Source organism: Antennarius striatus, chromosome 11 (genome assembly GCF_040054535.1).
Source record: "Antennarius striatus isolate MH-2024 chromosome 11, ASM4005453v1, whole genome shotgun sequence".
NCBI lineage: Eukaryota > Metazoa > Chordata > Actinopteri > Lophiiformes > Antennariidae > Antennarius > Antennarius striatus.
In genome coordinates this window covers 14,082,855-14,106,008 of record NC_090786.1, presented here as the reverse complement: position 1 = coordinate 14,106,008, position 23,154 = coordinate 14,082,855, and the positions used below count along the sequence as shown (strand labels likewise).

The 23,154-nt window shown below is 38.1% G+C and overlaps 1 protein-coding gene across 2 annotated transcripts; it reads right to left on the bottom strand.

Annotated features, from left to right (window-relative positions):
• Window positions 1–3,413: 3,413 nt before the first annotated feature.
• Window positions 3,414–21,943, bottom strand: prim2 (DNA primase subunit 2). 2 transcript variants are annotated; one of them, XM_068327498.1, is made up of 14 exons: window positions 21,852–21,943; window positions 21,470–21,619; window positions 21,233–21,345; window positions 20,699–20,802; window positions 20,502–20,622; window positions 19,458–19,553; window positions 18,042–18,179; window positions 14,895–14,962; window positions 14,236–14,308; window positions 13,581–13,766; window positions 7,347–7,473; window positions 7,050–7,132; window positions 5,646–5,714; window positions 3,414–4,290 (listed from the first exon to the last, which is right to left on the bottom strand). In XM_068327498.1, exons 2-14 carry the CDS (start codon window positions 21,612–21,614, stop codon window positions 4,063–4,065), a joined length of 1,551 nt encoding a protein of 516 aa, XP_068183599.1. In that variant the 5' UTR covers window positions 21,615–21,619; window positions 21,852–21,943; the 3' UTR covers window positions 3,414–4,062. The 2 variants fall into 2 exon arrangements, with proteins under 2 accessions (XP_068183599.1, XP_068183600.1); XM_068327499.1 differs by having other exon boundaries at window positions 21,920–21,939.
• Between the last annotated feature and the right edge of the window lie 1,211 nt (window positions 21,944–23,154).

Below are 23,154 nucleotides of genomic sequence, written 5' to 3'. Positions count from 1 at the left end.
TACTGTATAATGAAAGTCATGACATTTTAGTGAAACTACTGAGTACTGGTAAATATAAAAAATGTCATCATGAGTCACCTTACTATTAAAACATTAAAACTCTGTATGTGATTTCTAAATAAATGTTATGTCTGTACATAACATTCATTTCGAATTTTACAGCTCACAATTCAGAGACTCATTTTTGTCTCAGCAGCTCAGGTAAAAGAACAACATAACAATGTATGAATGAGAGTTGAACTTAATATGCAACATAGAATTCCTGTTTTGTTTTGTTTTTTTGCTAGAATCTCAAACAGAAGTGCAGCTGTTCATGTAAAATGATGGAAAAAATGATGAAAAAATCTCTGGGTAAAGGTGAACTTCAATGAATTAGCAACCAGCTAAAGTGACACAGGTATACCGTATGTTGTTCATCGTTTTAAACTGAAGTCAGACACTCACAGTTCTTTTTTCTACATTAGATAAAAATGGTTACAAAGAAAAACTAGAAGAGTAATCTGTAGAGCATATGGCTCCTCCAAAATTATCTTAAAATCTAATCCAAATTCCAAAAATATGTGAGCCATCAAAATAACTGCCTATGTAGTTCTTGCACCATTAATGAGAGAAAACAAAAAATATGTCATAGACTTCAATTGTTCCATCTTTGGCACATGCCTTACTCTTCCAGCCAGTTTGATCATGTTAATCCCTCATTTAGTTTACAATCTCTTTCAGTATTCCCGTATAAACCTGAATCTACCCATTTATACAGGTTCATTCATTTCATGAAACCTCATCAAACTCTTCCACTAAATTTCTTGAAAGTCCATCCTTCATTTTTGGTCATTCCTGCTAGTCGGCTAACAAGCAAATGGCAGTGAAAATAAGACTAATTAGCTGAGGTAATAATGTATTACTATTTAGTAGACAATATCTTATGGATAGACCACTTTCAGGAAACACATATTTTACTTTCAATGTCTTTGTATTACAGCTGGTTGTAAATAATTTGCTCATTACTCAGAAGCTGAAGCATACCTTTTTGGCCCTGCAGTCAATGGTTGCAGTCAGTAAAATATGTTCTCTGTCATTTAGCTGCTTGAAGTCCACTGAACTCCTGACTGCTCATGTAGAAAAGCCATTTGGGAGCCTGTTGCGGTTGTTCTTTGCAGCTTTTTGCTACCTTCTTTTTTTCTGCACACAAACTGAGTTAATGTCCATTGATGTGCACAAGGTGTTCACAATTCACTAGATGCATGGGCAGCCTGGAGCCTTTCTGGTCTCCCAGACACTACCGACAGCACTCAGAATTCAAGACAGATGCTACCTAAAATATTTTCTGCTATAGACTAAAAAATGTTAATAAAATTGATCTTTGTCATAAGTTGAACTATATATCTTATTTTTGGTCTTCTTTAAGTTAATGAGGATACTATTCTATGCAGAGGTGTACTTATAACAATTTTATAGAACAATGATGTTTATAATCGCGGAGGAGAGTAGGGGGCCCCAATGTTTCTTTTCTTCTTGCTAGGGGGGGCTTAACAGAAAATAATTGAGAAGCACTGCCTTAGGAGCAAATGGTCTAGCCAGATGTGAAGGCCAGTCATTAGCGTGTCATTGTAATCATTCTATTACATGTGGAATTGTGGAATCAGCCATCTTGATGTTTTCAGATTACCTTGAATAACTATGACTGGAGGTCATTCAACATTTATGAATGATGGTGAAATAAACTTGCAATCAACAACAAACAAAAACAACGTAGAACTGATGGGTATGTTTAATAGTGAAGGTTAGAGCATTACCACATGCACAATGTGAACTCAAGCAGTCGTGACTAAACAAAAAGCTGTTTATCAGTGACCGATCTTAACCCACTGACAATTTTTCTGATGTGCTGAAGACTTTACATCATGGCCCAGCTCTCCCATTATCAATACAAGATCTATACGTTAACGCAACTCTGAATGGCTTTACCACATTGAATGTGTGCTGTTATCAAAGCGAAACACTGTCCAACAAAATGCGTCCTTCTTTGACTGGGAATTGATGGATGGAAACATGTCACCTAATCTATCTTTGTACGTACTTAGTTTGTCATCTGTTATAACCTTTCATTACAGGAGAATATATACAGTATAGCAGCAGCTTCAGTGCACTGAGGATGTACTTAGGTTTGCAAATTAGGAACAGCTAATTCTACAAGAATCCCCCAAAGTCCCAAAATAATCTATTTGTCCTCCCACTAAAGGGGAAATACTCCACTGTGAATACAGAGCCTCTGAGATCTGAAATGAGGAATGAAAGTTATCAAAAGAGGCCAAAGAGCAAGATGCATGCATTATGGGATGTTTTCTATTTTTTAAGAATACAAAACAAAACACACAAATGCTCGAATTAACTAACGCTGCCTCTGGTAAATAAATCAAAGTGATGCAAATTTGGTCCCCTGGGTGACATTGCATTGGAGAGAAGACAAAGAGAAAAATCATGTTCTGAATAGAGATGTACAATAGAGTCAAGGCTGAGTACTTAATACGACTGAAGAATGTTCCTTTGATTGTTTTTTAGGCTTTTTCACAACACAAAGCAGTTGAACATTTAATTGTCGTCTCTGTGACACATACCTGAAGTTTGGTTTTTTTGGTTGATTGTAATATTGAAATTGCTGTTGCAACGCAAATGCAATCATGACAATTACGTTTGCAGCATTTATGAGCTTCAGATTGCAAAACATTTGTAAAGTGGCGATGGAACATTTGATATTGTTAAACCATCATCGCATACAAATTCACCCTGTATGTCAGCGATCATACAAGGTTCATGACTCAAGACATTTGGGGTTAAGCCTGGGATTAAATTTCTTTCCTGGTTGGATAAACCAACTTGTCCCATAGAACCCTTTTGGCCCATGAAATGAACACGGGAAGAGGAGAAATAATGAGACGAGATAAAGCAAGTTCACGACTAATGACTGTAAAGCCATTTGGAGATGAACACCATCACGGAGAACAGCCTGCCCAGTCTCAGAAAGTGCCTGCTTTGTCAAATGTAGTCAAGCTCAACCCACCACTAAACATCAAGGGTCTCTTGCTGACAGCAGCCCGGCTGTGCACTGTTATCCAGTTGCCTTATTAAACCGAATAAATTCTCTCCATGTCAAACACCATGTCTGGATTTTAAGACCTCATTTAATTCCCAATACATGCAGCTTTGGTGCAAGGCCACGTGTTCTGATTATGTCAGAAAGTTTGAAAACTGAAAGCCTGCAGAGCAAATGAGCATGTGATTAAAAAAAAAAAGTGTAACACCCTCTGGGAGACAGAATTTGATTCCAAATTAAAAATCATTAAATTACAGAAGGATTTTCATTCAATCATCCAATATCTTCTTTGACCTCCTGGGAAACACATTTGGAATCATAACTTTCAGGCCTGCCTGTTCGCTGCATCTAATTGGATCAAAAGTTAGTAATCTTTTAAGGCATACTGTAAGAATAAAAATGGAAGCTACAAAAGAACAAAGTCACAGCAGCTGCTCCCAACTTTCACCCCAGTTTATGCATCAGATTTAAGTTAAAGGGAAGTGAGGAAATTTCTCCTGACCAAAAGTGCTTTGCATAAACTGCATCGTGTGCTATGAGGCAATATTCCAGGGCAACATAATACAGCTGTGGAAATTGTTTATTTTCATCCATCCTTCTGCCACCATTCATCCAAACTCCTGCCAGCAAATACAATGACATTGTTTTTGAGACAGCTGGGAAATGTTCTAGTCATCACACCCAAAAGCACATCCCTGCCAAAACAATGCTCTGAGACTTTGTCTAAACAATCCCAGTTGAGCCCCAGTTAAAGCAAAGAACGAACCACTGAGAGGATTTCACACTTTGGTTAAACAACATTAAAGATGTTCTCGCTTATAGGTCAATTCAGTTCAATGTCTTAAAGACCGTCTGCTGCTTATCATACTGAAAATACGACGAATCAGTAATGGAGATACGAAATTGTAATACTTGTACCATATACACCTCATTCAGACAAGAGACACATTAAATTCTACGACAAAATAAAATCATTCATCTTGAAAGAAGGAGTCCAGCTCCTCCATGGACTCCCCCAGACCCTTGGAGGTGCTTGCTGGTGGTTCTCGAGCGGTGTTGGATGTTCTGGAGGCAGCGTTTTCCTGCGACCTCTGTGGTGCCTCCAAGTCTCGCTTTATTTCCTTGGCACCTCCCAGCACCTTTTGGCTCTCTATGAAGTACTGGTTTGGATGACTAAGCGAGAAATTGGTGTCCTCGGTCTGCTCAAAAACACACAAGAGAGAAATTGCCTAGTTTTTCTCAGGAGAGACACGTTAGCAGTGAACTGATTCAATGTTATTTAGTGTTTATGAGGTCTTGCAATGTGCTGCACTGGAAAAGACATGAAATTATGAAAATTTATGAAGATTTACTCATTTAGTAACATTAATGGTGACAGCAGGTTTTCACAACCAAATTAGAGCAGTAAGTCACTGGCTAGCTGTTTCCTCAGAGAACGGAGAAGAGATGAAATACCCCTTGAGGAAATAGAATGTCAAAATCACTCATGGTGAGTAAAAATCTATGAGCCAATTAACAGAAGAATTTCAAACTCTTTATGTGACCTTTTCCAAAAGTTTCAAACAATTATATTATTTTGTTTGATGTTTAAAAAGCCCAAATTAAGATCAGTAAGGACGCATTTCACTCTGTTACCTCTACCCTTTGAACCACTGGAGGAGAAATTATTAGGTAAAAGAAATTAAAGCGCTTTAAAGACATTTATTCACGGACTGCACAGCTTTGCACAAACATTATAATGAATCTGCAGGGGTTGAAAGGGTTCCTTCTCTCCAGCTCCTCAGATTTCTCAGCCATACTCTTACATACAATATCTTCATTTTAAAACCATTTTACCTTTCGATGGTGTGTTACAGTGCTATAGTTATGTGACTGACAAGAAATAATGTCAATAAGACACCTTGTGGTTTCATGAAATCAATCAAACAACATTTAGCATTCCTCAAAACCCAACTGAAAATCACACATTCATTGTCTCAAACAAAATTTGTAAGTTTAAGACTTTGGTTTTCCAGTGTTTTACTACTAGTCACTGAGCAGAAACCTTGAAAATGACTGAATGGGATAACTTAAAGATTCAAACTAAGCAAGGTTAAATTCAATAAGCATTCACTGCACGCAATAAATCTCAGTGGTAAAATGAAACTAAAATATATGTGTGTGAAATAGCCCGGATCCCTCAGAGTGGGTGTATTTCATACAAGAAACTGTACACATAAAGGTAGAAGTCGGATTCCACTTCACAGTATTTAAAGACAACTTTTTTTAAAGGCATATTTTACATTAGTTTCTTTCATTTAGAAAAAAAAATAAATTTTTTTAGCATCATTCATCTTTGCGAATTATCACATAGTCAAATCGTAATATAAGAAGAAATATTTTAATTTAATGGGAGATGTGTAGAAAAATGTCCATATCCTTCTGGGCCACCCCAGATTCAGTTTCATGTAAAAGTCCAACAACAAATAACAGTTGTTCTTTTGAAACAACAATTGTTTTTTGTTGACGAGGATCGCCACGGTTACATCGTCATCAAATAAATCTGAATACTTACATTGTGTGTGAGCTCAAAGTATTTCTGGCAGGCCACCTGGTAGTGCATCCCTTTAACCAGTTCCAGGATCTGCAAAAAAAAACCCAACATGTAGAGGATTAAAAGACAACACATTAACTCTGAATTTGTTTTAAATTATTACTGTGACAGTATCTTTATCAAAAATGTTTAGTCAACTACATCTCTAACCATAAAAGGCTAGATTTAATTATTTTGAGTCAGTTAATCAATTTTACTTTCTGGTACATCTAAAATATATTTTTTTTACAGATTAATTTCAAGAGTTGCTGTATTTTATTCCATCCTTAGTAGTCTTAGTTTTGGCCCTGCTTTTATCAGATCCAGTGTTGTGTGAGCTCCTCCCATTCACATCTTCGTGACTAAGAGACAGGCTGTTCTAATGAATGCGCCTGTGTTCGACGCTTTCATTATTCCCCTTATTCCTGAAGGCCATCTCCATTGTGATACTGTCACAAGTACACTCAATGCTTATTAGTCTCTGCCAGATATTTCAGTCTTTATTATTTTGTTTAATGACACACCAGTAACATTTGTAAAAATGCCAAAAAGACAGATAATGAAGGGCAAACAGTAGCTGTGCTGAGGGCTTCAGTTCTATTTTGTCTCATTGAAACTTTTTAGACATCGAATGTCCTTTGTGAGGTTCATGGGGAATTACTGAAACACGTCAAACATCCCGTGAAAATCTCAAATTTCTCTGGCATCCCTGTGTCATTTCATTTAACAAACTAAGAAATAAATAAACATAAATATAAGTAAAAATAAATTTGATTTATTTGGTGATCCACTAATTTTTCATTATATTCAACTCTTAGTTTACAATTAAATACCTGAAAAACAGGTGACATTCCCATCAGCTGTTCACATCACATCAGTACTTTCTTTTTAATGTTGATTGGAAAATGTAAGCCTGACAGCAAACTAAACTAAGACGGCACATAATGACAACATTTCACCAAATAAACATCGCCATTTTCACGATGACATTAGCATTTAGCTTAAAGAACAGATGCAAGTGCATTCTCAGTCGACTATTAGTCTTGTTTGGCTGCTCTCAGCATGACAAAACCTGTGTCAGCACATTGTGTGTGTGTATAAATTCGTGTCTTCTTAAGGCGTCATTCACAGGTTGGTGTGTGTCGTCTGTCCCGGGGTGTTTAGTGCCAAATCTGTGCTGCAACTCCTTTCAAGTTGTTTTCGCTACGATTTAAAAACTGCAGATGAAACATTATTGAGACTCACTCTTTTCTTTTTTATATAAACCCATTTACAAAATAAATTTATATTTGAGTTTGACAAATCAGGGGAGAAACGCAACCTCGAGGACTTCAGAAGCAGATCGTCATGGTGTCAGAGAGCCGGTGCGGAGGGGATGTCACCCACCTGACTGATTCCACTGGGGGACACCTTGTAGAACTGAAGCTTCTGCTTCAGCAGTTCGGGATCGCTGTGTCGGAAAGGACATCCTAGTGAAATGATTTAAAGCAAGTAGATACACGCGTTAATAAGCAAATAGCATGCTTGTTTAAATATTTACTATGCATAAAGAGTTTGGTAATTATGTCCACAATCAGATGCATCACTATCCCCACAGCGGGTGTTTTAACCAAGAGGCCTGATAATGACAGCTGGGTGGCTTATCACATGGGTAATGGTTCCTTCCAACAGCTGTCAACTCACCATGATGGTCGCCTTGGCTGGGTGGGTTTGATAAAATCACCTTCATGCAACTGTAGGGGGTGTAGTCTGTTCGCTTGCCTTCTTTGCCAAACATGTGGCGGATGCTGTAGGCATATGCTTTGTCAAACTACAGCCAGGAAGAGATGACGGGAGAGGAAAAGGGAAGGCATTAGTGAGGATGAGAGTGTAAGCGGGACAAGGTTGGAGTGAAAAGAGACATTGTCATACATCATGTCAGCTTTGAGAGGGTGTTTTCCTCCATGAAATATAGAGCTATTAGAGAGGACCTGCTGTAGCGGCATGGCACACTTGAGATAGCTGAACGGATATCGTAACATGACCATCTTTCTCCAAAAATGTCTGCTCCTTTAAACAATATGAAGACTATATTTTAAGTGAAAGAACTGAGGAAGGAAACTGATTCAGGTGAACCTGCATCCTCCTACGCATGTGGCACAATATTTATTGTTCACTGGGAAAATTACCAATGTGCTCCACTGATATCTGTCAAAAAGAGAACGGTGCCGAAAGGTAAGCCTTCAGTCATACATCAATGTCTAAGAGTTGTTGGTATTTCGACCAATGAAAAGCATCCCCCCTAAACTTCTCAGATGATTTCATTCATTTCCCTTTTCAAGGCTCACAAATAATTATCCAGGGTTCACTAGAAAAACACAACATCAACTGTGAAACCTTGTGTTTTGCTCTCCTTTCCCATTTTGCTACCCCTCTGAGCAACCATCTCAAATTAAGGGTCTGAGTGTTTGAAATGTATGCTGTTTCTCTTTGTCTTGGTCAAACTAAATAAGATGTATCTTTTTAGAATACCGTGATGGCAATTGGACGATTAGCTCAAAACAATGAATTGATGATGATAATGTCTTGGCTCTATGAGATCCATATCATTTTTAAACGCTTTTTTAAAAATTTGAACACATAACACCGTTACTTTTATTTTCGCAAGACAACTCAAAGTTAATGTTGACAAACAGGGTGCATTTATAGTGAACAAATCAATGCCTTAACCTAATCTTATAACGTGACAGCAGTGTCACCTATTTCAAACTAAATGAAACTTTCTGTCCCTTGATTTTTAATTGCTGGGAAAAACTTTGTATGATCACCGAAAAAAAACAAGCAAACAAAAAACATTAAAGGACACAAGTGAACAATATCAATTAACTTTAAGAGTCTGACTGCTGCAAGCCTTCACATCATCTTCTGTACAAACCCTTCATTCATTTTGCTGGAGATCAAGCCACACAATCTTAACAACGAATCCTTTTTTATATGCACAGCACTTATGCGAAACCATAAAGAATGAATTATAGGAACCCGTCCTCTAAAAATTAAACAGTAAAACACACACGGTGCAATTCAACAGTGGCAGAACACTCATCATGACTGCACCCATCATAACACAGTAATGATGCCACAAAACCATTCGAGCTGCTAAAGAGACAAGCTGCGGTGCAATTAAAATATCCATAAAATCTTCCTTAAATACAATCAATTAAATATTAATCACGTAGACTTTCTAAGGATCCAGAAAGCCATTTCCTCATTAACAACCTCTTACTCTAGTAAAACGAATTTTGAAACTTTGATGGCATTTAAGTATGCTTATTATGTATTATGTGAAATCATTAGCAAATTATAAAAAAAAAAAAATCCTCTGTGGTCAACAAAAAGATAGTTAACATCATTTTCCAGGTGAGACTGTGGAGGTCTTACTTACATTGCTGTAAGACATCTTTACTGAATGTGTTGATGAAGCTTATGAATAAACATCAGATTTTAAGATAGAAGATGTTAAAGTCATACATTCATCATCTTGAAAATAAGATGATCGTTTCAAGAAGTTGCCTGGTCTTCAACAGTTTATCACAGGGCCACAAATAGAGAGACAAACATTCACTCACGCTCACACCTACAGACTAATTTAGAGAGTTCAAGTCACCTCAGCTTCAGGTTTTTGAAGGTGGGAGGAAGCTGTAGAGCCCGTTAAAGAACCCATGAGAGAACCCACACAGACACGGGGACTCCATCGTCCATGTGGAGATTGTAAAGCCCTTCGAGACATTTTTTGTGAATCTGGGCTACATTAAAATTAAATAAACTTGAAACTCGAAGCACCATGCAAAGTCCACACAGAAAGGAATCAAACCAGAAATCTTCTTGATGTGAAGCAAAGGTGCGACTCACTGTTTCACTATGTTGTCTTAACTTAAAATAAAATTTGAATAAACAAAACTATTGAAGCTTCACTTCCTGCTCAAGATGGCGGCATTGTGGCGCAGTGGGTAGCGCTGTCGCCGCACAGCAAGGCTGTTCCGGGTTCTAGTCCCGCCCTATGCAGAGTTTGCATGTTCTTCCCGTGTCTGCGTAGGTTCTGTCTGGGTTCCTCCCACCTCCAAAAACATGCACTTCAGGTTAACTGGCTGTTTCAAATTGCCCGTAGTTATGAGAGTGTGTGCGCGCTTGTCTGTCTCTGTGTGGCACCGCGGTGCACTGGCGAGGTGCCCGGAGTTTCCCCCACCTAATGCCCTCAGTCAGCTGAGATAAACTCCAGCTCCCCGCCGCAGTGGATGAAGCGGAAACAGATGAATGAATGAATGAATACCTGCTCAAGGTGTTCAGCAGGGTGATGACTGGTGAATAGTTGCAGGTGCAGTCATCCTACCAGCAGGGGGGACCATGTTCCTGTGGAGGTGAGCTCCACTGCAAACTCAGTTTGTTTAAAAAAGAAGGTGTTCCAGGGAGACTGAAATGCTGCCACAAACTGTATTCACATGTGAACTTCACTGGGAAACTGCCACTGCTTTGATGGAGATCTCAGAGCTCTCTAATGTTTTGTTTTTACACTAATTTTCTGCCTGTCTTTTTAACTTCACACCCTTCAATAATCTCTGTTGCCAAAGACATCATATCTGACGATACTAATGCACAAATGTTCACATTGGAAGTAATGCATTAGTAGTGCATTTAATCTACATCACTTTGGGTAACATTTCATTCTTTCACTAGGCAGAATCCTTCCAGAACAGACAAGCTGACCAAAGGTCACAATACCAAAACAAAAGAAAAAGAAACTTTTCTTGGTTTGAACAATATTGAAAAAAACAACACAAAAAATTCAACTGAATATAGAGCTACGGTAATCTCGCTTCATTAAAACATTTCAAAGCAGTTGACAGGAGTAACTATAATTATACCAGCAAAATGAAGCAAATAGATTAGAGAGACCTGATTTACCATTTAGTAACTTATTTTTAGTTGTCCTTGAGAAATACATTCAGATTCCTCTCAGTTGTTCATCCACATTAGATGCTGTCCAAAGCACCTTGCAATTTCTCCTCCACTTGTTCAATTTCTCACACAGCATGAGTCATCTAGATAAAATTGGCTTCAGTTTCTTTTAATCACCACTGCTTTCCTACACTTTAGGTAATCATGAATATACTGTACTCTAATACAGCTGACCTCTATACAGAGGGAATTCATGAAATCTAAATACATGCACAAAAGATGCATTAGAGGAGCAGAGCCACAGCATTTCTCCTGCACATCTTAGTTTGTGGGGCTAGATTGCTAACATCCCCCCACACTCTAGGACACGTTCACAAAAACCTGCGGCAATAGAAACAGAGAAATAGGACACAATCAAAGGGATTATGTATGCGTGTGTGTGCGTGTGTGTAAACTTGGCATGGCTTCTTAGGCTGAGTCCATGGTAACTGATATGCTTGTAGCTCCAATTGCATTTGTATTTAAAACCATTAAAAATGCTTTGCTTCCTAATCCGCACTACAGAACCTGCAGACAAAGCATGAGGGTCTACAAAATACTCCAAGTTCACACAAGTTAAAACACTGGAGAAAGAAAAGGCAGATTTAAACGGCCCTTAACACATAATCTACAACAAAAAGGCAACACGGATAAATAAGTACAGCAAAGTCCATAAAACACTGTGACAAGCCTGCTACTGCTAAAACTAAAATTGCATCAGTGTGCATCACCCCTAGATAAACATTTTTTTTTAATTTCTTCTATTTGTATTTTTTAACATTCTTACTGACGATGGTAGGTGTCACCATTAACTGTTGAAAATGTTAGTTTATTGACAATGATGGCTGTAACTTAAACTGTTAAAAAAGTTATAAGGCAAGAATAATCCAAAACATGCTTTCCCACACTATAAAAAAACAAAACGATGATCCTGTTCGGTCCAGACTGTGACCATCTATTTTTAAAGGAAGAAAAGTGGACCTCAAATTTCCCTTGCTACAAACAGCTGGTTGTCTGTGTGTATCAAGGGTAAAATTCACAAATATGTACATTTGTCTAGTTTTTGTTCCAATAATTAACATTATAAAATTATACATCAACCATTATTCTATGTATAGTGACATTCAGTCTGTCAAGTTGCTGAAACAGTACATCCATTCTAAAAGCTCATTTTATTTAATACTAATGTTTTATTTATGAAAATAAGTTCCAGTGAATTCCTTGATCCAAAGAAAATGACATCCATAGTCCAAAAAATTCACATTTTCACAGTTTAACACAGGGTAGCAAAGAAAGCTAAGGGGCTACTTTCCAAACTACTGACGATACCATTGATTTTAAAAAAAAACAAACTGTCAGGAATCACCTTTGTAGATACGCTTTAAGACCAGCTGAATAATGGTTCTGGTTGAGGCAAATAAATTAATCTGAAGTTTGCATTTGTTAAATAAACAGTTGACAAGCTGTTCTCCCCCAAGGCAAAAAGAAAACAAGATATAGTTCAGACAGCCCTCTAAATGAATAGGCCAACTTCTGTGGTAGGAAAAATGGATAAATCAAGTCGATTTCATCAATGGTCTCTCTGCCTCTAGCCTAATTTTACATTGCCTCTTCCTGCAAGTCTTCCTTTCGGCATCGCTGGCTTCCATCTTTTTTCTCGTTGCCTGTTACATACTAATGAGCAGGCTTTGTGCATCCTGCCACAAAGTGCAGTCTTTGACTTAACACATACATCATTGTAAAGCCGCAATCTGCCCAGCACTGTTCTGCTGCCAATGCTGTGGGACAAGTGCTGGGTTTTGTGCAGCACATCTCATCTTCTCTGTGAGCTCTTCCATGGGAACCGAACCACCTCAGAAATGGAGCACCAGAGGCCGTCAATACGGACCTCTGGTAACAGAATCTTGCAGATCCATACAGACTGTTGCTGTTCCTTTAGCAACGAACAATTACTTAAATCTTAATGTGGGTTGTGAAGTGGGAGGTACTTGCTTTGTTAAATGTATTTAAAAACTGCTGAGATTCATGTGGCCCTGGTTAAAAATACTACATTAATGTGAATCCACAGACCTACCTCAACCCTAACCTTCATATGTAGATGTGACAAGTAGCACATATCTGTAAGGAGCACACATCGACAGGACGGTCATTTTCACCTTGACTGGGTGAATTCCTATTGCTGTATGGTGGTGTTTCTACCAGTATGACTGCACTTGTCTCACTGAACCTGATATTTGTGGCATCTGTGACAGGACCTGTCTTCCAGAGGAGGTCCAGTCTCTGTCTGTAATGCACAGTTGCTTTCAGTGTTGATTAGGTTATTATTAGTGACCTGAAACTCATCAGACAGTGCAGTTGGCAGGACACTGAGTGCAGCCACAGCATGGACCATGAATGTATGAGAACTCATAATGCACTACATAATAAAAATAACTACTGATACACTAGAATGGCACTCAGTTCTGAACAATCCTTCACACCTAAAAACAAGTTCAAGGATAACTATTCAGTAGATCGTACTCATGGAAAATACTGTAGTGAAAAATTCACCGAGTAGCAATCGATGGTTGAAAAATCACCAGATATGTAACTTCAAAAACAACAAGCAAGGAAACTTTGTTTGCTGACTCACGTCACCGGAATGATGCCTGAATGCAACACTTCAGGCATCAGTTCAGTTCAGCAAAATGAAAAGCTTTCTCGGCACTTGTAAAATTCAGTGCTCCTAAAAATACACATCGAAACACTGAAGCTATAGTAAAAAAAAAAGGGGATCTCAATCTGATGCCAAACTATTAGTCGATCAACTGATTGGAAGGGTTAGCGGAGCAACCTGCATCAGCAGGAAAGCCATTTACTGAATTAATTTGTATTTAAAGTCCATCATTGATTAGAAAAAACAAAAACATTTCATAACATATATGGCACTCGTGATGTCAGCATTACCTTGTCTGCATCCACTTTGCCTCTTATGAACTCTGACCTCCAGAACTGCAGTGCTTGCTCCAGCGAGAGGCCGATGCCTTTGAGGAAGAGGCCATACTGCATACGACCACCATGGCGGAGGTGGTGGTTCTCTCTCAGGGCCTGGTGGAGTTGCCTCATACACAGTGGGAAAGACTTTCCTGCAAGCTGAAGTCAAACATGCAACATAAGGTCTATATTTACAACATATCTGCAATATAAGAACTATATCTATAACTAACTACTTGCATTCTAAATCTATGGGACTTATTTTAAATATAACCATAACCAGAAACATAATATTAAATGACTGATCAACTTGATCCACTAGCATTAATACACAATCTTAAATTCTGGCACTTGAGGCAATACATTAATACATTCATTCATTCATCTTTATACCGCTTTATCCGCTGTGGCGGGTCGCGGGGAACTGGAGCCTATCCCAGCTGACTAAGGGCGTGAGTCGGGGGAAACTACGGGCGTGACACCAATCACTCCAAAAACATGCAATTCAGGTTAATTGGCCGTTCCAAAATTGCCCGTAGTGTGTATGAGTGTGTGCGTGAGGCAATACATCCCCAAGCAAATAACAGCTTGAACCTAACGTCTCACAACGATGGACGATGCTACTTACCGAATCGATTTGCTCCAACGAGATTTTCCCAACATTTTTCTGGATGCTGTAATCCTGCCCCACATAAGCATGACTAAAACAAAAAACACCAAGGCTGTGACAACTCTGATTTGGGGGTTTTTGATAAAATCTTAGAGGCTGTGCGTTTCCTCAATGTAACCAAATTTTAAAAGATGTTAAAACTGACAACTTTGCTATTCCGTACTGTGTTCCCTTTCACATAGAGAATACTGGTTTAACCACGACTACTACCCCACTAGTCCTACAAGAATCTGGAAAGATTACTTTTTTGACCCATAAATGCATTTTGATATTTAAAGCTGATGAGCCTCCAAAGTGTTAAGCCTCTCTCCTTTTTCAAGATGAAAAGAGGTGTTCTCTCCATCTTGTGTACCAACACACATTAACTTCCAATCGTGCCAAAGTAGAATATTTTACATGGAGGTATCTACAGGAGGCCACCTTAGAAAAATCAGTCAGCTTTAGTACTATTGGTTCATTAAACACCTTGTGTGTAGGGACATTTCAAGGGACATTTCTGGCTTCAATCAGTCCATCCACAAATACCTCATGTTCATTGTCCCAAAATAACCCTGCTAAATCTCTTTCCACAGAATCCATGTCAAAGTGGCAGTAACGTTAGTAATCCCATTGCTTACCTGAGGTGGTTGAGGAGCGGCTGGAGTCGTTCATCAGAATGCACTGCTGGTAAAGAGCGTGCAGTCAGCTGCAAAAGAGATGACAAAACATCCACATTTGTGTAACAACAATACATTAAAAAGTACTTTTAAACCGCACAGTTCAAAATGATCACGAACATCGATAGATAAAAACTTGACTTGGCTTGACTCTCAGAATTTAAAAAAATGATTTCTGAGAGTGGTTCAGACGTGGCTTACTAATCCCAGAATGCATGTACAGCAGCATGGGCCTCAAACCTGACTCATGTTTTTATATGTTATCATTTTGCAGACATAAGTTCATACCATGTCCTAGAAGTAGCATAGGACTCTACTGTGATTATTACTTACACAACAGTGTTTTGTTCTCGGTATAGTATAGAAAGCCATGGATTCCGTTCAACATACTGTATCTACACCCAAACAAGTCCTCCATCATGGGACAGAAAGGGTTGTATTTTCAAAATTTAAAAACAAACACATTAAAACAACTTGGTCCAGTTCTGCCATTCTCATTTCAAGGTAATTATCCGGACCACTTGCTGTTGGAACAAAATAGTGTTCCAGAGCAATTTTTCTTGTAACTGTGCCATCTTGACTGTTTTTGAGCTACTATAATGGTTATTCTACTCCGCTGGGGACAATGAGGGGACATAGTAGAAAAGGTGTCATTAAAAAGGCATGAAATTGAAAACTGCCTCTCCATATGACCACAGGTAATGGTAGGATCTTGGATGTGTAATTTGGTGAAAAATAATAGAAATGTAGTACTATACTGATTTCTTTTCATGCAGGTATAAGACACTCAAATGATTTGCTTGGTGTTCACTGAACAAAAAAAGGTTCGCATTTCAAAACTAATCACGTCTGTCACAGCTTGTCTCGATCTCTGACCCTTTGTTTCAGTGGGGTGTGAAAATCAAACATCACAAAAAACTCTGTAAGACCTTCCCTCAGCTGGTTTAAATCTTCATATCAATATTGTGTTAAATGTACATCAAATCATATTAAAAATCTTAATGTTCCTCCCAAAGCACACATATTTTTTCCCCTGGAATAATTACCGTATTTTCCACACTATAAGGCGCACCTGAAAGCCTAAAATTTTCTCATAAACCCGTAGTGCGCCTTATAATCCGGTGCGTCTTATATATGGATTAATATTCATATTAATATTGGTTAAAAACATGATCGCTGAAAAAAAGCCGGCAGTCTGGCCGCCAGTCATGCCACACTCCGCCACCAGAGGAGCCCCCTCACAAGGCACTCTGGCCTACGCCCCCTAACAACGGTAGTCAAGGGGCTTCACCGAAGTCCCGGCTCTGACTGAGCTGCTCTCAGACGGTAGAGCAGACTGTAGGAGCACCGGTGATTATGTAGCAAAACATAAGGAACTTTCAACAATTCTATTAATAAAGTTTGACTGACTGACTGATCTCAGTATTTCCTAACTATTTGGCGTCAGAAATAACCCACTTTAAACTTAATTGGTCTTAAAAATGCCATTGTGCTGGAATCTAGTGATGGTCCATTCTATTAGTCTTTGGAAACAGACAGAAAAAACTGGCATAAAGGTGAATGAAAGACCCTCAAAGCTGAACTTCCAGCCTTTTCTGAAATTTCAAGAGCAGAGTCACTGCTAGACAAAGGTACCAACGGGTGTGCTGCATTGATTTACAAATGTAGTTGATAGCTCTGGGGGGGCGGCGGAGGGGCCCATTCAGGCTTGTGTATTCTGTCTGCAGCTACGTGTGGTGATATTCACGGCGGTGAGATTCACGGCGGTGAGACACCGACGTTAAAGTCAGTTCTAGGAGTAAAACAGCGTCATATTTGCCAGTAAATTATCAGCCTGACATTAAAAACTAGTTAAAAAATTGTTTAGGACACACAGAAGCAAATAGCTGCACCTCACCTCCGACTGGACTACCGATTGATCGAAACAATATATAATTAATATACAAAGACGAACGTCGGAGCTTAAATATCTGCTTCGAACTTCAGATCAGGAAATAATCTGCTCTGTTCGCACCAACTGCACTCGTAATGAATTTAACCAGTTTTTAATGTCAGGTTTTTTAATATGCGTGTTGACTTCTTCCTAAGATGGCAAAGTGATCAGGTTTCCTTGATGAGGCTCAGAATGGCTTATTGACATAACAATAGGGGCCACTCAAAGGTAGTCAGGAAGTCATGAATGCAATCATGACTGTCTGACCAGCGCAGCTCTATCTGGTGGACGGATTGCGCAACTACAGCCGCTGCAGTTTATCAAATAAATATTATTTATTTTTTATTGTTGGCGCCTTATAATCCGGTGCGCCTTATATATGAAATCAATTATAAAACAAACAAATTAGTGAGGGTGTGCCTTATAGTCCAGAAAATATTGTAATTATTTCTTCTGTGGACTGTGGATCTCATGTGCTTCATTAACAAGTTTTTTCACGAACTATTTAGTGGTCCTGCTTGGTTGTTGAACACACATTCTACTGCTGCCTGGTTAGAACTGTCTCCTCACATGTATCATAAAGAATGCCTCTAGTTACTAAACATCATGTTGCACATTCCTCAGGGCATTCACTGTGATGCTCAAGTGTTGTTGATATTGTGCCTTCATAGACACTCTTCTGCATCTTAAAAAAGGCACGCCTGTGGGGACAACAACAAACACTTTTATATTAGCTGTCCCCAGTCTTTCCTCCAGACATTTTATGTCATATGTGCATACTTATTCCCCTCATCTGAACCCTGCATTTCTCCAGCTTCCCTCAGGGTACTGCAGGCATCAGCCATGGCTGCACTAATATTTTTCCTTGTGCATTTAACATATTTAGATAAATTATATGTACAAGGAGTGGACATTATGTGTGATAAAAGGTTGTTGATTTAAAACCAGCTTTATTTTTGGAGGTTGGGGCTGTATTTAGACTGTATTTAACTGTGAAACACAAAACTACAGATTCAAACAAAAGTCCGTTGAAATAGCCCATGTGCATTAAAGTACATGCAAATGTTTCTTTGTGGTGACCCACACAAAAATTTCTCATAAACAAAAACTGACTGTATTAATGCACTAATATCATTATTGAACTTTTCAAAAGATAAAGAGCTGCAGACACTTACTGCAAGAGCTTTAGAAAGTCTAGTTCTGAAATCATTGAGCACAATGGTGACAATGTCCTGGTGAGGGATGTAAACATAGCCGGCTTTGAGATACACCTTCCTGGTTCTCAGTAGATCCAGGGCATCTTGAAAGGGAACCTTTAAAATAAAAGTGAAATGTGTATTAATGTGCTTATAGACAATGTCCTGCTTGCATGCCAGGTTAGCATATGACACTCTGACCCACACCAGCTCAGAAATTTCACTACTTAAAATGCAATCTAATCTTTAAACTTATTCCGATGGTGTTCAGTGGAATATGATTTATATTATCTCAAAGAACAAAACTATAATCACCAAATCTTTTGTGTAAATGTAAAGTAAATTCTAATTTGGGACAATTTTAATTCTCCAGTACTTTCATTTAAACTGAGTTAGACAAATATTTTCTTTTGCATTTAATATCAGGAGATACGTTTCTATCTGACAAACCACAAAATTTCCATTTCTCTCAAAAATAACTGAAGCTCTTTTTTGTCATTTCAACCAATCTTCATTTACAATATCAGACAGAGTGGAGGCAATGTGTGTGATCCGGGTTCCTACATTTAGACGCCTCTAAATTGGACCCAAATTATGCAGACAGTTTAATTCATCTAAGCAATCAACTAAACTGTGCTTGATCTGTTCGTAATGATGTTAAACGAGTACTGAAATTTAGATTTGCATTTCCATTAAACTGCAGGATTCACATGAGACAGGTTTCATGCAACACTCACTCCTTCAGTCCCTAGTGCAATGGTTCAACTTCTAAAGACACTGGATATTAACTTTCCGATAATACAATTCAAAAGCAAAGTTTTTTTTTCCCTTGATCTGAAAAAAAATCAACACATTCAATTCATGACCCATCATTACTACTTAAAATTTGAAATCCTACATGAGATGACTTCAGTGTTATCATTACGGTTACACACTGGTGTCTCAAGCAGCACCTGGAACACTGACTACATTGACCTTCTTGTGAAAAGGTGATAGTGTGCCACTTTAAAAATCCAGCGTGCAGAATTTTATTTGTTTCTGGACAATTTTTTGTCAAAGAATTTAGAAAAAAAAAATTAAACAAAATACAATAATTTCCAAGTTACCTTGTAATGGAGAAGGGAACACATTAAACACAAAATAGGGAGAGCAGTTATAAGTAAAAAAAAAGTCTGTTGTTGTCAATGTTATAAAATGTGGAATCAACTATTACATTACTGTATTTCAAAATTTTTATAGCGACAGAGATGTAGAGAGCGATAGAGAGCGATAGATAGAGCGATAGACAGACAGACAGATAGATAGATATTTCTACTAATTCCATCCACTATGTAAAACCTGGATACAACAGCTCATTAAATGCACGCTCAGAGAAGAGAAGGATGAGTGACTGACTTTGTAGAAGTCCTGATCCTCCACAGTGATTCCACTGACGCTGTAACTCGAGTTGATGAGTTTATCGTGCAGAGACTTCTTCTCCTCCGTGCTGATCTGCAAAGTAATAAGAGAAAAAAGTTTCATTGAAAAGTATCACTGTGCCAGCATTAAGATACTTAAAGTTGGGACTCAATGAAAACAAAGATTAATAATCAGATGAATGCATCGCTTTTCTTTTCACTGATGAACACGTAGGTGATTTCTTCAGGTTGAAGTCAAAAATTCAGTAAAAACCAGAAACACACATAGTTGCTGTTCACATCTGATTGGGGAAGTGTGACTGTGCTCATGTACATGTACTGTGTCAGAAATCTGTTTAACAAATAAAGATGATTTTTATCATCATTCAAGGTTCAGCTCGCATCCTCTTAAAGAGATCAAACAGCGCCATCTAGTGAACATAATTTTTAAATACATGTTGCACTGAACACAACCAGCAAGATGGTAGTGTGGAGTAATGTAGACTAGTTCTCTCAGTTTAATTACACACTGGTGACATGTTACTTTAAATTTAATCTTACCAGCCCATCGGATTTTTGTTTTCTTTCTATTTTATCAACTAATAAATGTGCCTCAACAATGAAATACAGTATAACTGAATTATTTCACAGCCCTTATAAGACTCTACAAAATCTCAATACAATAAACTGTCAAGTATTCATTAGTAATGGAGACTGATTTTTCTGACAGAAATCACAATATACAGTATGCTTCCATAATAATTATAATACCTACTTACTACTTTTGGCATACAATACATACAACATTCTGGTCAGTATAGAAATACATTTATTAGATAAATTCATTCAGTTGAAGCAGTCAGTTCCGGTCAGTCTACAAACCTTTCAATTCAAAGCTGTGGACTAGTATAAGCATCAAATGTGTGAGCAAGCATCAAGTAATAAAGGAAAAAGAAAAAAGGATTTTTTGTTTTGAGTGAACCTATTGATTTATTTAAAATGAAAACAGACTTTCAAAAATGTGAACAATGGTAAAACTTACTGTGTCATACTGCAGATTATTTCTATGGAGAAATTCAAGCTTCTGCTGTGAAGTCAGGGTACTGAAGCGGAAGCGGAAAAGATCAATTTCTTGCTGTATGAACCACCTTCTCAGGTCCTCCCTTAAAAAAATGTTTAGAAACAATCCTTAAGCCCAGAATGCACTCATGGTTCGAATATTTTTAACTACAGGCTTACGTTTGGCAGTAGGCAAGTCTGAGAATGAAGTGAGATATGTGGTCCTTTCTTCGTTTTTCATATTCACTTGGTCCACTCAGAGTTCTTTTGTCATCCTGAAGATTCTGAAACATAGTCAACACTTTAAAATACACTTTAAAATACATCTGTCATTAGTCACTAGTGCTTCATGTCTTTGTGCTTCTGTTCCACTGGTGCTACTGGTGTTGTGAGATTTTAGTACGTAAAATCTGACACCAGTAGCACAGTCAGTCTCTCTTCCAGAAGATGGTGCAGATGAATTTTATTACATTACAAATTTTCACTTTTTAACCATTTTCAGCAATGAAAATAGGCTAAAAAGAACAGTCGGTATAATGCAATATAGTTGTGATGGTGCACGATGATGCCATGATAGGGAAACCCTTGTGACAGGTAATAAAGCTGTGTGCGTGTGTGTGTGTGTGTGTGTGTGTGTGTGTGTGTGTGTGTGTGTGTGTGTGTGTGTGTGTGTGTGTATTTATCAATAATGGCTGTTGTGTTTAGTCTACTCACATTGTCTAGTCTGTGGGGAAAGCTCAAAGCTTTGGACTCACTGACCAGCTTCTTGGAATACTGTTCTGACAGCTTGACGTGGCTCACTCCCAGAGTCTCAACAGTCTTCAACACTGTAGCAGCATTCAAAAACGATATGGAAAATACAACATGCAACGTCAAAATTTTGTAAAATGTATTTCACAACAGAAGAGAAAACATTATCCACAGCAAAACGGCATGAAACAATGGTCTTACATTTCAGCCTGTCCACAGCAAATGTCTCAAATTCACTGAGGGACATGTTTTCAAGAGGAGGCTGCACGTAGAACTGCAGAGCATGTCCATAGAGCTCCGTCTGAGGATTGATGTTCAGCTTCCTTCTTCTACCACCAAACTGCATGGTTGCTGGTGATAAACAATTAAAAAAATACTTCAGTAGCACAAAGTGATACTAGTTTATTAATTAATGACCGTAATTCTACGCCAGTCAACAAAACATATCGCTCTACTCAGAGTACCGATACCATTTAGTTGATGCCGTTAGCTACCTTACAATTAGCTAGCAAACGTAACATCATACTACATTAGACAAGTATTAAAACAACCCTTAAATGATAGTATTCTAGTTATTTGTTACCGATTAGACAACGGACGATCTTATTCTTAGTTCAGTCCCGCCAAACAAACAGGGGTTGTTGAACAAACCCGCGTAAACGATGACGATTTGGGCCACTTCCGGAAGAGAAAACCTGTCGTAAGGGGGAAGCACTTGATTTGCTGTTCGGCGTGTCTCGCCCTGGCTCCTCTGCTGCAAAATAAACTTACGGGGCATTAAAAAGTTTAGAACAAACGTACCCAGAACCAGTGGTCTATCAACGTCGTAACGCATAGTGCGAAGCTTTCTTCTCCTTCAACTCCTCTTCGCCCTTCTTCATTTTATTTAATGACAGATGACCTCAACATTTTTATACTTTACTGCTGTCTGTCAAAATGGAGTTTGAACGAGATTTTTCATTTATTTTAGAAATATGGACTATCAACTAATGTTCTCTTAATTAACCCATTTTTTGTTATACATGTTTCTTCAAATACAGTATTTACTTGTATTAAAGTTAAAACCTATTGCAAACACATCTGAAGAAGGTTCATGAGATTGAAAGCATGTGCCACTACATAAGGCTATTGAGAACTGGCAATATTGTATTCACATATCTCAGTGGTCACAAAGAAAATTTTACGAAGGATCCTACAGGTGCTATTGTTTGTCGGGTAATGTTCTTTAGCATTATGTGAACATTTGACTTAACATGTATGTAAATAGTATTTTCCAATCAGTCTAGGAATCTATGGAGTCTTTGATTATGCTGTACAAACTACAGTATTTTCTGCACTGTAAGGCGCACTGGATTCTAAGACGCACCTTCAATGAATTGCCTATTTTAGATTTTTTTGTCCATATATAAGGAGCACCAGGTTGTAACGCGAACTGGAGCATAAGGCGCACCTTCAATTAATGGCCTATTTCGAAACTTTTTCATATACTGTATAAGGATTATAAGGCGCATCCGGTTTTTGAGAAAATTAAAGGCTTTTGGGTGCACCTTACAATGCGGAAAATACTGTATACGGATTCATTTCTCGAGATGAATATACTAAACTTGTAGAAGTGTTTTGTATTAACATTCAACAACATTCAAGTTGATAGTTACTGATGTGTCATTTTTGGATCAATATTTCCTTTAAGGTCATTCATAATGGTCAACATTATGAATGTCTTGAATCTGTAACAGTCTTTGGTGTTTCTTTTTATGTAGTAATTATAATAATTACTACAGTTGATTTCTGACACGGCACGGTGGCGCGGTGGGTAGCGCTGTCGCCTCTCACCGGTTACTTCCTCCAACCTTCAAAAGCTTCAGGTTGATTGGCCGGTCCCAAAT

Excerpts from the sequence above, each read along its gene's own strand:
- prim2 (XM_068327498.1), bottom strand. The coding sequence starts at position 21,614 with ATGCAGTTTGGTGGTAGAAGAAGGAAGCTGAACATCAATCCTCAGACG. Across the intron at positions 19,554-20,501 it reads ATAATCTGCAGTATGACACA|ATCAGCACGGAGGAGAAGAA; the intron begins GTAAGTTTTACC and ends ATTACTTTGCAG. Across the intron at positions 7,133-7,346 it reads CAGCCAAGGCGACCATCATG|GATGTCCTTTCCGACACAGC; the intron begins GTGAGTTGACAG and ends TCATTTCACTAG.